At 36.5% G+C, this 15,620-nt stretch overlaps 1 protein-coding gene across 1 annotated transcript in view; it reads right to left on the reverse strand.

The window, feature by feature from the left end:
- Nucleotides 1-15,620, reverse strand: part of LOC139145737 (lysine-specific demethylase 2B-like) — an 83,684-nt gene continuing 68,064 nt past the window's right edge. Inside the window, 4 exon segments of the mRNA XM_070717051.1 lie at nt 1-6,528; nt 8,488-9,580; nt 13,295-13,384; nt 14,938-14,979. Of these exon segments, the coding sequence (XP_070573152.1) occupies nt 6,392-6,528; nt 8,488-9,580; nt 13,295-13,384; nt 14,938-14,979 (1,362 nt within the window). The 3' untranslated portion in view covers nt 1-6,391.

Consider the following 15,620-nt stretch of genomic DNA (forward strand, 5'->3'; position numbering starts at 1 on the left):
TTGTAACTTCCAAAGAAAAGAAACCAAACCCACTTATATTTTATTAAACCCATGCAAGAAAGAGAGATTTGGTTTGACTCTTCAAATCATTACAAGTATCTTGTAACTGTCAAAACACGAATTTTACAATTCTGCAAAACACATTTCTGAAACAAAAAACTTGAAAAAAAATTTTCTATTTACATTTGATTCATACAAAAACTTACCAAATTCAAAGCTGAAAACTGAACAATAACAATAATAAAAATTGCCATACCAAATGTTTTGAAATAATACTGTGTACCATACAAGACACTGTACTAAATATTTGATGGCAAAGAGATACAGTTTTTTGTCTGACTTGATTTTTTATCAATGAATCACTTTTCACTGGTTCTTCAGAGTGTCGATGGGAAGCAGCAAGTTTGACATTTGCAAGTGTGAGAGGTACGGCAATACAAGATTTATTTTGAAGCGGCTTTAAAATGTAGATAATGTAGTGTGTGAAAAGTGCCATACTCAGATTCCAAAGCGGTACGCCATGCTAAAGCTTTGAAGTGACTGTTGAGTCAAAAACTTAATCTACTTACTAACAGTATGTTCACTTTGAGAGGGGCAAAAATCCCACTTGATTTGGAAAGGCTGAATACTTCATTGCAACTATGAAAATACAAGACTTTGGTGAATGTAGTTCACAATCCACTCTTGAAGAACAACTAGCTGATGTTACAGGTCTTGCGTTTGTTGAAATAAAAAAAATGGTATTTGATATTGCATATTTTGATTCTATTGATCAAAGATTGTCAGGGCTGTATATTTTGTTTACTTTCTGTGGTAGTATGTAATGATAAAGCATTTCTATTATTTCTTGCAGACTTTGACATGTCATTACAAGGCAATCACCAAAGCAAGCTAACATAGCAATTAATTTATTGGTAGATTTAAGTGGTTGTACAGTGAGTGGTCTTCTAATGTGATAAATGTACGGTATCATACAGCAAGATTCCTGGTAGTATGGCACACCCTCACTTGTTTACCCCTAATCACCTGTTAAACAGGTCCAAAATCACCATTGATAACAATGGGTTTGGGCCAAACCATTATGGTGAAAGGGTTCAATCACATCAGCTAACGTATAATTATAACCTTTGCATATTCTGAGTCCAGTTAAATGGCCATGTTATGGTTGCATTAAATACCTGTGGATATGAATTTCCTTGGATAAACCGCCATCTTGAAATCCTCCACAGCGTTATCAATGCTCTGATATTTGACTGTGATATAGCTTGGATTCTGACATACCACATTATTATACAGCACTATTTCTACCTCTTCTACAAGATTGTATTGGACCACACAGAAAAGACAGCACACATCATTTCAGCACTGAAGAGAATATTTCACTTTTCCTCCCTGTCATTAGTACAACCAATTCTTTCCCAAAAATTTACTTTTGACTTGAATGTGTCATTTCACAATCAAATGTGACACTGCAATGCTGTGTCATCACTAGACAGCTCTGATTATGACAGTGCAATAATGTGTCATCCAAAGACAGCTGTGATAATGGAAAGTTGTTCCAGTGACGCCAGCCATTCTTATGCCAAAGTAAATTATTTGTTTCTAATCCTTGACATAATGCCGCTTTCTTTTTTGACATTTTCTCTTGTTTCTCCCTGACACCAATTCAGTATGGTTTTACTGCAACAGTTAAATCTTGTCAGTCATTCATCTGTCCATTCATTTTTTCTCTTTTACTGGTATTTAATGGGTACACATGTAAGGCAGCTCCTACATATAGTCTTTCAGTTTTAATGATATGATACTGTGAATCATTGAATTCTCGTGTTTGCTGTTTGTTTTTGAACACTTTGATAAGGACTTTGTTGAATACATCAAAGAAGAGGAAAAATGAAGTGATTGTCAGAATTTGGGTGATGAGCATAAACATACTTTATATTTTACTGTAAAATTTTGCCTATTTCATTACCACAGACGAAAACCCAGATGTCAGGATGTACACACACTCAACTCACAGCATGACACAGCATATATAATAGCATTTCATTATGAAACAGTAAACATCAATTGATGTCTTCATTTAAGTCGGTTGTTGTAACTCAAAAATGTTTGGCCATGCATAAGAAAATTTACATATTGAATGTAATGGTGGTATAGGAACTGGCAAACAGAAATTTACAGAAACTTGAATTGACTCATGGAGTTTGTGGGGTAAAAAGTCACACTGAACAATACATGTTAATGTCAATATCTAACTGAGGGCTACCCACTGAAATATGAGTAGTATACACATGAAAATAAAGTTTTATAAGATAGACTGGTATCTTGAGTCTGGGTATAACAGTGGTCTTTGGTATAAAACTCCAGCAATACCTCTGAACACCAAAAGAGAGATTTTTCCATCAATCTCTAAAAATCAAAGCAAAGTTCTTCAACACTGAGACTATTTTTAAACCATTGTCTCAGCAATCAAACTTGGGGTCTATTGTGGAACAGGTCGCTACACAATACTCATTGCAATAGTTAGGCATGCATTGTATGCCAGTCATACATTTAGAATTTCCAAATATAGTTGTTACTACCAGACATGAGAATGCCTTATACTAAAAAACATTACTATCAAAATTGTAACATTTCAAGTGGTGATTTTTTTTTTTTTAATTTTTTTTCACTTTTTTATTAAAGCCAACCAAACAATATCACCTCTGCAGTTAATAAAGGGTAGATTATTGAACCAATGAACTTCTGTGAAAAACAACACCAAAAACATGAAGAATTTATGCATTATTCCAAGCAATAACAACCAATGCGTCACAAGTCCAGTTTCGGGAATATCTCTACAAAATTGTTGGGTGCAGGATTCTATAAGTCTTTCAAAGCATGATAAGACTGTACAAAGTTGACCCCACCACTGGTAAATACAAATCACAAAGATGCCCTGTATGGTACATGGCTTGACACTGAACTACTCTTTTTAGTATTCATAAAAGCTTGACGACAGTCTCAGCTATGAATTTGATGTACCGGGTAACTGGCATCAAAAGAACCTGAAAACAAAGCTGCACCAGACACTCAAATATACATTAAAAGCTTTTAACATTTTTAAATAAAATCAACACAGCTGTTATTGTAATGGAACCCCCTAGGCAATGTTATATCACTAAGAATCTTTCCTGCAGGCAAAAGAGTCCAATTATTCACCACTTTGTGTAGAGAGATAGAGAGATGGTAAAGAATGGAGAGTGTTCCTAGACAAAATAACTTTTCGTTCTGCAGATGATCTGTCACAGTATCTTGGCAAACTGTTCATTACTTATTATGGCATGAACTCAAACAGATGTTTTGTATGGCAACACTTTTTAAATACAATTATGTAATTTCAGTGCAGTGTGTGTGTCTATTTGTGCACTACAATGATATAATCAATGCTTCAAAACACAGTGGTTATCTGAGCGGGGCTCACAGACGTTGCCCAAAGGCAAGAAGCAAGGTTTGGCTAGTGTGTCATCCTGTGTGGTCATGTGTCTGATGTTGTTCCATTATCAATGTTCAAACAGATTTTATATTTTTTAGGCTATCACTAAAACAATTCAAAATATCAATATGGCTCTTCATGTCTTCAGATCATAGAAGAGCTCTGTTGATGACATTCACTATGACAGGTCAACTGCTGTGACTGGTCATGTAATACAAGAAATATTTGATTTGTCGTGTAATACAAGAAATATTTACTTGGTCATGTAGTACAAGATATTTGATTGAAATTGTCAAGAGATTGAAAAGTAATAAGCCTTCCAACATAACTGAAAATGAAGTACAGCAGTAATAATAATTACCATCATGGCCAATACAGCATCGTCATATTTTTGCCAAACATGACTGAAATGAAAACAAGGAGATTGGGTCTATATTTCAATGTTACTACCTGTAGTGCCACAATCAGCACTAATCCTTGACACAGAGCTGGTACTAGTAGTGGTGTTGCTAATGTTCACCTGTGACCATTATGTCTCTCTAAGTGTGTAACAATAGTGACCGTATGTGAATGGAAGTCATGTCTTATCAACCAAATATCACAGTCCCTTGTCTCAGAATGCTTTGTGACTCAAATTGAGGGGCATCGCTTTTTTAAAACCTTCAATTTTGTCAAAAATCTTTCCAAGGACTGTACAGAATAGAGACAATCCCTAGCAGTAGATTCTAGTAGAAAAAGGCTGAAATGTACTCCAAAATATATTGCAAATTTCCTTATAATGCAGATAAATCTAAGATTACCCACCAACAAAATATCAAAACAATTAGACTACAGTAATTCTAAGAAGGTACGCTGTCTGGATATGCAACACCTAGTTGACAAGATTGTGCGTCATTGACTGAGGAACTTACAAGACATTACACTGCAGAGAAACATAAAGAATTGCCGATATAAAGTAAACTTATTAGTAAAAACGATAACTGAGCTGATGTTAAATCCGAATGAATTACATTTATGTTGTTTGAGGTACAAAGAATTACAATATCACTGTCAGTAATACAAAAAATTGAAACAACTGGTAGATAATATTTATTAATTTCATAAAACTAAACTTGACCAAACTATAGTACATGTATTTCACTTTGTTTTTACTGAGAATCTTTTGTAGCTTGGTTGACAACTGTGAAAAACTTTCTCTTCTTGGTGAATAAATGAGGCGTTAGTGTGAAGTGATAAGAAAGCCAATGGTCTTGTCAAGATTTATCAGCCGTGGTGAGTGAGATGTCGAATTTTTTGCTTCCAGGACATGAGAACATGACACAGGCATATTTCAATGTCAGTTTTGAAAAAATTAAAATACTTTACGTAAACATTTTCACATGTTACTAAATTTGGCAAATTTGAAATGGATTTCTATAACTCATCTTGAGTTCAGAGTTCTGTAATTGCTAAAAGATCAAAGTGATACATATTTTATGTTGACATTCTGAGCATTGTTATGATGACCTGATCCATCTGGGGTCAGACTTCATAACCTATTTGTTCTAACATTAGTTCTGTATCATTTTAAGACTAAATGGGTGGTAAGTTTAGAACTGTATAGACAGATCCAAAATAAGCTGCTTAAGTGTTGAATCAGACGTAAATATTCGGCACAGCAAACATATATATCATCTTTGTTGTTTTTGCAAGGAAGATTCAGGCAAATTATCTGCTTAACTCGATAAAGAGGGCATGTTTTGACTTCACTATTTAACAGACTGCTGAATATGGGGTGTCACTTCTATTACATTGTACTTTACATCACCAACTGAGGACAGTTTTTATTGAGGGATATACATTAACACAACCTGTCCAAACCTTCAAATCAATGACACAATTCATCTATCATAATAACCATTACTTTTAAGTCAAGAACGTTGGTAGAATGAACCCACATATCAAATGTAGGATGATTTGAATGGCTGCACATGAGGTACAAGCGTCACATCAAAGGGTGTAGATCAACGTTGTCTGCAGATTAGCACTGATACACAGGCAGATACATAGAGGATGGCAACCGTAACTGATACAGTGTTTTGAGTTTAGATACAGCACCTTGTTGAACCATACGATAGCCAAGCTGGGACCACAAAGTAGCAACTGACAGATGTCAGTACGACATTTGCAAAATATTTCTCACAGACAAAATGACAGCCATTTCCATACAAGTAAGAAACCTCTGCCTTCAATTAATTCAAATCACAGTACAGGAAAGTATTATGACTTGATATTTATTACTGGCTTGAAAAGTTCACAAATCTGGGCATAAGATTGCTTTTGACACATCCAAGAAAAAGTTACATTGAAGAGTGTTGTGAAACTTGAAGATCAAAACACTGGTATAAACAGAACATCTAGTAATTTTTAACAATATCCTACAATTATATGAATAAAGTCTGTATGTTGTAAGTTCACTCCTGGAAAAAAAGGCACTGCTAATTGAAAAAGGTTGAGACATCTGGCTATTCGGTCTGTTCCTCCTTGATTCACAATGGTTCAGCCCATCCAGAAATAAACAGGTATGTTGGGCTGTACATATGGGCGGTGTGGGAGATTGAACAGTGATGAAAAAAATGATTAAAGTTTCAGTTTGCTTTCCCCAACCACACGTTTCACACAAACTGATTTGCTTGATATAACAAATGAAAGAAATCCACACAAGATGCTTGTAATTTTACATACAACAAAACAGGGACTTCTCAGGTCCAAAACTGTACACTTCTAAGAAACACGTTTAAACTACATATTAAAACTGTATGTACAAAAAAGGAGAAAAAAAAACCAACATAAAATGTATGCCTTTTAAATGTCATTTGAAAGCTTGATTTTCAGCGTCCGTCCATGGACAACAGTAACTTATAAAACCATTTTCAGTCAACGATGGACTTCAGCAGCAGTTTCCTTAGTAATTCCTGTACAGCCATTAGTACGGAGTGTTGTCAACTGCTTACATCTTTGTAGATATTCCAAGCTTTTCTTGGTCAGCTTCCAACAACCAGTCAAATCCAGCTCTGTTGTCAGTTTAGGGAGATGGAAAAACATAAAACAGATCATAAGAAAGATACATCAAAGGTGACCATGAAAATGACAGAAAAATGCATTAAAGCTATTATTCTACTTAGTTCATATGTTACCATCAGGTCAAGTTGGCTACAACCAGAGAGGCATAATATGTCTCATATGATGCATTCTGACAAAGATCTGAACATTTGAAGGCCCCTGAAAACAGTTACTAAACACATAAGTTTTACTGACTAAATCTGATTTATCATACCGTGCTGAGTGAAAATACCAGTACATATTGGTTTTGGCTGAAATGCCTTTTACTAACAGATGGGGAAGTGATAGGCCTGGCAGGACTATGGTAAAAGATGATAAATAATAATGCAATTTCAATACGGTGTCTCACAATTTATATATGAGAGTATGGAAAACAAACGTAACCTTGGCAATTTAAGCATTGAACAGAAGAGAAACGAAATGATGCAAAAATGGCAAAATTTGAAAGGCAATTTGTGTGTTACAAATCAGATTGTAAACATGAATAATTAACAGAATCACATCAGATGAACAAGTCTGATGACAAAACTAGAAGCTTGAAGGCCACTGGCAGCAGTTACGCAAGCCTGCCTATAATTGGTCTGTTTAGACTTGGTTCAAGTCTGTGATTTGTGAATGTTTGAGTGGAGTGAACGCAATGATTTGTATTCTGCTTTCATGTGAAACGCGCGTGAGTGGACGCGATGAGTGGAGTGAACGCTATACAGCGGAGTTTCACCCGGAATCACAGACTTGGCTTTCTTGCACGATATGCGTTGCTATAAATTATTCATGAGATGACGTTTTCTTTACTCATATATTATTCATAAGATGACATCACTAAATTTTACACATAGGGAGGAGTTACCAATTGACCCAAACGAGACGTGCATAAAACTCACATGGCGTTGTTGACAAAATGTCGAGTGCGATCACTCCCACAAAAGTCAGCACGACCTCTGTTGTATCACCGAAAACGCGTGAAAATATCTGTGTTGTTTGTGGGGCCCATGTTGCAAAATGCGAAAATCGTCGCCGGTTATTCAAGGATGGAAAAAGACACCGTCCTTACAGTTGTAGCCTGTTCTCTTACGTGCCCAAACTACAACAAAGCGATGGAAATCAAAACAATGTGGGGCGACTTCGTATGTCAGTGATTTTCCGCTGCGCAGACGAACACATCTTTTCCCTCAATGTAACTCTCAACAAGCTTTCTAAATCTCGCATGATTAGCGATGGTCGACCGATCAGTTGTAAAACGCGGTTGATATACGAACTTGATGCCATTATTCGCCCAGATATAAAACGTACTCGATGTCTGGCTTTGCACGGAGATGACAACAAACTTTATAATGCATGCAGAGGTTTATTAGCATGCCTTCTTCTTATTGGCCAGAATAACGGCGGGGGCTGTCAATCATTTTGTATTTGCTCTACGTCACTGTGTACACAGTCCGTCTCACCGCCTGTACTTTGCAAGAAGTCCAAGTCGGTGAATCCGGCAGAAACTAACTCACTACTACGCAGACTCAAACGTGACGCATTCAATCGCTGGGAAAACCTGGCGTGAGCTGCCAAATTCCGGATAGGTTTGTACGAATAGGAGACACACAAGAGAAACTATCATAAATGCTTTATTTTTTTAAAATTCACCGACTTGAACCAAGTCTAATAATTGGTCTGTTTCTCCTTATTTCTGTGTTAGACCAATCTGTAAATTTTCTAGCCAATCACATTACATCTGCCAGCATTCTACAGACCAACTCAAACAGCAACCAGTCACAACAATGCAATTATGTCGCTTATGCATAGAGTACTTGAATGCTTAGAAAACCTTTTGCAGATATGATCCTACTCATCATGGGGTGACAGGCCTGGATATGTCATAAACAAGATGTCTGAAAACGGATGAGCTAGCCATGACCACTCACCTTTAAGCTTGTTTCTGATTGGTGATTCATTAGAAGTGATGGTTTGAATGGCATCATCTGTCAAGAGTGTACAGTAACTCAGATCTAGCTGTGTCATCATTGGACAGTATGTGACAATCCACTTCATGGTGGCATTGGTCATGTCACAGCCAGCCAACAACAGCCGTGACAGATAGCGTAACCTGGATTGTTCATCAAGACTTCCTGGACGGTGATCTGCTGGCGGTGATAGCAAGTCTTTGATGGTGCTGTCTCGTATCCCTTCAACCCATCTCAAGTCCAGGGATTTCAAGAGCGGACAGCTGACAGTGCAGAGAGCTGAGACTGCTGCCCATGAACACCCAGAGAGTCCAAGCTCCTTCAAACTAGGGAGTCTATTCACAACCCAGCTCAGCTGCTTTTTGCTGATGTTTGTGTAGCCAAGGTCTAGAGAAACTGGCTGTCTGCGAATGATACCACTCATGGCTAGGGGTGAGATGGGTGTCATCCTTGTCAGATTGATTCGCCTCCACAGACGTTTGTCGCAGCACCAGCGGTTCCACGTCTTGCAAACTTGCAGACACTGGCAGAGATCCTGCTGTGATAAGTATTCAAAAACTGACATCCACACCTCCCTCTTCATAATATGGTTGGAGCCAGTATCCAGGGGTAGCGAGTCTGGTGGGGGACTAATCGGACGTGGCCGCACCACGTGCCGTTCCATCTCCACAGGCTTGACGGGTACGATAATGGGTAGTTTCTGTATGCGCCCTCCTACTGTTCTGGGGCTTCTACGCATGCCATTAGCAGAGCTGTTCATGGAGTTATCCTTGTTAATCTGCAGGCTGGTAGATGGCTCAGGAAATTGGTCACGATTAAATCGTCCACCAGTCCTGCATATTAAACCCTGAGATTTTTGCCGGTTAATTTTCATCTCCTGTATTTTTTTCTTCAGAAGTCTCTGCTTGGCTAACAACTTTTCCTTCTTGATCTTATATGCATGAGTTAAGGTGCTTGATCGGACTCCCTTGGGTCTGCCAATCGGGCCTTTCAATCTGGGCCGTCCCAGTATTCCTCTCCTCTTCTTAAAAATTTTCCTTCTTTGTCCGTCATCCTGCAACAAAAACACCAAGCATTAGATTGGGTCACTGGATAATAAAATAGAACTGGTCAGAAAACAAGTGATAGAAGACAGTGGAATAAGTTTTTATAATATGGTATATTTATTATATCTATATGAATATATATAACGGAAGTGTAATTACCTGTAGTAACATGCATGTAGGGAAATGCTACATCACTGCTTTTAAGTGGGAAGACGAGAAACACCAACCGGGTAACGGTAAAAAAAAGTTACACGCACAAAAATGTATGAGAATTATAAATAGACTCCAAACTGCCAAAAAAGGATAGATGGTGATGAGACTGATATATTGAAACACATAGAGGAATATTGCAGAGAGGCTTCAAAATAAGGGTGCAAGGACCAAAGTTAAGAGAAACACTGATAACACGGAGAGTGGATCCCACCACCTTTGAGTGAGTGTACTTCAAATTCACACAATAAATGTGTTTCTACATTTATGGGAACTTGTGGTTCCACATGTTGTTCTTTTGTAGCAAGCTTCCTAATATACCTGTGTTGTCCCTTTAAGACTATACTTTCAATCATATTTGCAAAAAAAATTATTTTTTCAACATTGTTCTCAGTGTGCGGTGTGAGTCTCTATCCAACAATGGCTAGATGTGTAAGGAGCTTTTCCAACAGTGGTTGGATGTGTACGGAAAACTTTCCCTATACATGACATCAGAAGCATGGGTGAGTATTTCTCTCAGGTCTGTATTACCCAAGTCACCATTCATCGTACAGTGTCAGACAACAAAACACGGAAATTAAATACACTGTCTCAGGGCTACTTTGTGTTTCTAAGACTATCAACTGTGATATTCCACTGCAAGTGATGGCTTGAAAATGCATGTTTGTCTCAAAACAAAGCCATATATCCGCTACTCTAGTGGACATCTCCAGCTGCACCACGAAATATAAAACCATTTTTTATTTTATCACAAGAGAAATGACCACACTACAATGTTTTGTTATGTCCTTGGCATGGCATGACTTTTTAAAAAAGAATGTTAGTTAGATGTATATTGTCACAGAGATTATTGTCAGCCGCGACCAGCACTTCTATCACTTCTCCTCACCGAAATAACAGTTAACACAATAGATTTGGTTTCAAATGAACATACAACGATTTTATTAAAACATGAAAAGGAAGAAACTCATGGTTATTTAACAGAGAAAGCTACCAAGAAATGGAAACCAGACTTCATCAAGTATCTGAAAGCCACAACTCTTAAAGATTACCATAAAATGTAGTTTGAAATAGTTGAAACTAATGGAGAGTTCAATAAAACTGCAGGGCACTTGATAGTGCTTGCCATAGAATGACGGCTTAACCATGCTATCTGTCTACATATTTTCCTATTTTGTTCACTTTTAGATTCAGGAGGCCTGATACAAGCAACGGCAAACCATGAATGAGGAAAACTGTCATAGACACTAACTCTACTAACATTGTACATAACAAACACTAAACTATCAACACTAAAGTTAGTCATTTACAAGTTTAAAAATGCTTATCATTAGAATACACAAAAACAACACTAAAACTGTCTAACTTTCATTTGAAATGTAATACTATTTACAATGGAGTGATAAAGTTTATCACAAGTACTTAACTTCACAGACAAGATAATCTGAGTGTTTTCTTAGAAAAATAAGCCAAGATAGGATATTACTCAGAATCTATTGGCTACTTTGCTAAAAAGCTAAGCAAAGTTGTGAAGGATTCTTAATATCTCGCGGGTCTGCTTTAACAAAATTGCCTGACTGAATTCTGAAAAGAAATTCTTGTTTGCATGAGTCACTGGAAATGCACACTGCTTCTTGATTTAAAGGCCAAGCATATGATTGTATTTGTGAAATCATCTTGGTACAAAATTAATCAGCAATATTTTACATCAGACAGAAAGCTGTATACTTAGCATTACTGGCTATTTGCAAAAGTCACCAACACAGCATCAAGGGATAGAAAGATCAGGCCTTTAACATCCTACCACAGCCACTATTTCACTCATGAGAAATTTGCGTATGATATATGTAAGCTTTCTGAGGGTGAATCATTCAAAAGTCATAATGTACAAATATTAATTAGTCATGTGTGAGAGAAATTTCATGGAATTTGCTTTGAAAAACTTACGGATACACATTGCTTCTGAACTTCCTCAACTGGCTGAATATGATTAAATGAGAATACCATTGCAGAAAATAAATTAAAGTTTAATTGTTTGTATCTAAAATTAACAGATCTCTTTCAAAAGAGTTTAGCACCAACATTTTTCTCTAGGAGTGGAAGAATGGCTTGATTAGGCGGCAAAAGCCTCTTTAAAAAGTAAAAATATCAGGGGCAGGAAATATATACACAAAATTCCACCAGTTCAAACATCCATAAAGATCTCAAGTGATTGCGCTCTGATATTTACTGAATTCAGAAGCAGGCAATCCTCTTGGCTGTCCAAATATGTACAAATTCATCCAAAAGAGTCTGATTGATGCTTGAACACAACATCCATCATTTAACAAAAAAATCTAAACTTGGGATATTTCAAAGGATATAATGAGTCATAAGTGAAAACATTTTGGAAAAACATTTGATTGTTTTCATTCAACTTCACTCCTAGATCCTAGCTCTGTGAGAAGTCAATCACAAATTACAGTCACCAAATACTGCATTTGCCTTCTTTTCCATATTCAAAAGACATGTACTGTATCTGCCAACTTTGTAAAATGCAGGTCTAACACCCAACAACACTTTTTGCCACTACATTTTGTACTGGTCATTGTAGCATGATATTGAAACACTAAAAGCTGTCTACAAACAAAGCTTCTTCATGATACAACTTTGGCAGTGTTAAAGCATGGAAGACCCAGTCCCATTTGGTGATAAACTTTGGATACAAATAACCTTTTGGGAAAAGTATTACACTCATAATGAAAGATCCACTACACTACATATTTTTAAAGTGACTATAGACCTGAACTACAATAATAGAATCACAACATCAAAGTGTACAAAAACCTACAATTATAGCTACTTTCTAAATACTCTAAGTTTGCTAAAGCCATCCATGCATAATGTAAATTTGCCCAACATTTGACATCAAGTTTGAAACATGTCATGATGAAATTGTCTCAATAAATGTAATATAAGCTGTACACCGGGTATAAAAATCAACTTTCTAACTTGCGCATTGAAAAGTGGTAATATGGCTATGCTTTTCAGGAATAAAAAGATATGTCGCTTCTCTGCTGTAACATCTCAGTCTCTTGATAGGTTCATTGGCTAGTTATATAGGCCCACCTAAGTAGCTTGAAAATTCACCAGTCAGACTTTATATCAAAAACTTATGGGTTCCTCATGTAAATGACACCTACAATTATTTTCAATCAGTTGCTATGATTGGACACATAGGCAATGAGCACCCCTAACTACCTACATAAATAGTCTCAGTAAGTGAATATTCAAGCTCTAGAGCGAGTTATCGTGAATCAGATTAGGGTGGAAATGTATATGTCACACTGTTACAAGCTACGACAGAAATGTGTCATATGAACATTGAGGGACATGTTGTTTTTGCATAATGGCATGTGTCTGCCTGTCATTGTAAATTAGAAAATCACTATATGGCAATGAAGGACAGCATTTCCACAGATACGATAATTTTTGTTCTGAGCCTATCTAAGAGACTTTCTAGTTTTCACTACCTCTTTCTCCCTTGGTCTCTTCCCCGGTGGTCTGCCTACTAGTCTGCCTGTTGAGCCACCGCCGCGTCCTCGACCAGCTCCAGGTTTGAACTGTAATGCAATAATGCACAGAGGAAAGTTTGGGGTCAAAGATGAGCACTTTGTTTTCCTTACAATGACAGTTGACAACAGGCTCACTTTTCTTGATAAAATGACTTGATAAAGGTAATGATAGACAATGTTCAACATTGCACATAACTATGAACACATGTTAGTTACACATGTTCAACATTGCACATAACTATGAACACATTAGTTAGACATGTTCAACATTGCACATAACTATGTACACGTTAGTAACACCTCATGTTCAACATTGCACATAACTATGAACACATGTTAGTACCACATGTTCAACATTGCACATAACTATGAACACACGTTAGTTACACAATGTTCAACATTGTACATAACTATGAAACACATTAGTTACACCACATGTTGAACATTGCACATAACTATGAACAAATGTCAAACAAGCAATGCCATTTCCCGGCAAATTTTTTGTGCACTTTTTAAAATTTTAGGACCAAGTAACCTCACAAATCAAAGAAAGCTGTCATTGGCTAGAACAACTTTCATACATGTCTACAAAATGGATTGCACTGAAATTTAAACATTCTTTCTTAAAATAACTCTGATTTCTTGATTAGTCATGTCAATAAACTTTTTCTAAGAACAAATAATTGTTCACAGGGGTATAATTTCTGAAATAGTCCATCAAATGTTTGATGTTATTTCTGTTTTTATTGCCAAGTAATTCTGATTCAGGAGGATACATCATTACATGTTATACAGGTTCTAAAGTAATTATACCACACCACCCCTTGGTTTACTGATTCTATGGTGTTAGAGGACAATTGATACTCCCCATCCAATTACCCAAGTTCTCAAACTGCAGTAGAAATACAGTTACTCATATAAATCATGCCAAATTAGCATTCAGTGGGCAAGACAGAGCTGTCTACTTGCTTGCATGGAATCCCTGAATGAAATACTGATAGCTTTCTCGTATGTGATATCACTGTAGATATGATCTAGCCACTCATGGAACCGTGCCAAGATGAAAGAAAATATTAGTGTAGTTTGAGGATGTTTTCAAACAACATGATGATTTAGTTCCTGTGGTCTTGCCTTCTTAACACAGAGTACCACAGTATTGTCTACAACAAGACAACACCCATGTCAGTTTAAACCCAATAAGCTGTATCTTTTTGTATTTTTTGTATACTGGTTTGAAATCAAATGCAACTAGTGTACCGTAAAAACGCTTACTGACGTGTGACCACAGAGCTTTGTTAAACGTGACAACATAGATTTTAACAAGTGAATAATTTTTGAGTTACAACTCAAATATGGCCACCACATATTTTTATGTGTAAGCAAATCAATTCAATGGACTAAGTCCAGCACCATAGATTGGAATGCTGATATTTTCCAAGACAATATGGCTTACTGAATAACAGGAATTCAAAACATCTCTCTCAAGATGGGATGGTATTTTTAGGGGAAAGTAAATGCGAAAAGATACAACCACTGGGGCTTTAACAACCACTACAACTCAGATGTTACAAAGTAAAATAAAACAAAAATAACATCCTCACCTTTTTCTTCATAGGAGACATATTTTTATCTGGACTCAGATCCTGAAAATGGAGACATACAGATTACTTAGAGAGATTGTTGTTAATATACCAAAACACTGGATTCAAACAATATAGTGAAACTTACAGCTGCAATTCTTAAGAAAATAACATTTATTCAGTTGTGTACACTAAAATACAACCTGTGAACTGAATTTCATTTTTTCTTAAATGTATAAAGTAATGACATGATTTTTGCAAATTTGTTGGTACACACAGATCTATCAAACCCCGAACTCAAGCTTGATATTAATATTTTGCCTGCATAGAATCTTTTCTGTACAAAACATTACAGTCCACAAAGTTATATCATCTTCACGGATGATGGATGTAGATGGATGGAGATAGCTCACAGTTAACCTGTGGCCATGCTTATCAAGACTTTACAAGATCATACATAGCTGTTGTGTGTTTACTGAATATTGTTTATAGCAAAGAAATAACTGTACATAACCCACAATGGCTGAGTAGTGCACACGAGACTTTATTCCAACAATACAAATGACCCACTGTCATAAAAAGCTTGGTTTCTATCATAAATTAGCAATTAAACTGTATATCAACTGTTTAAATCCTGTAAGATCTGACAATCAGTGAAACAAGGATCTATTCAGTAATGCTGCAGTTGCTAGAACAATATAATT

The sequence above is a fragment of the Ptychodera flava genome, chromosome 12 (genome assembly GCF_041260155.1).
Source record: "Ptychodera flava strain L36383 chromosome 12, AS_Pfla_20210202, whole genome shotgun sequence".
NCBI lineage: Eukaryota > Metazoa > Hemichordata > Enteropneusta > Ptychoderidae > Ptychodera > Ptychodera flava.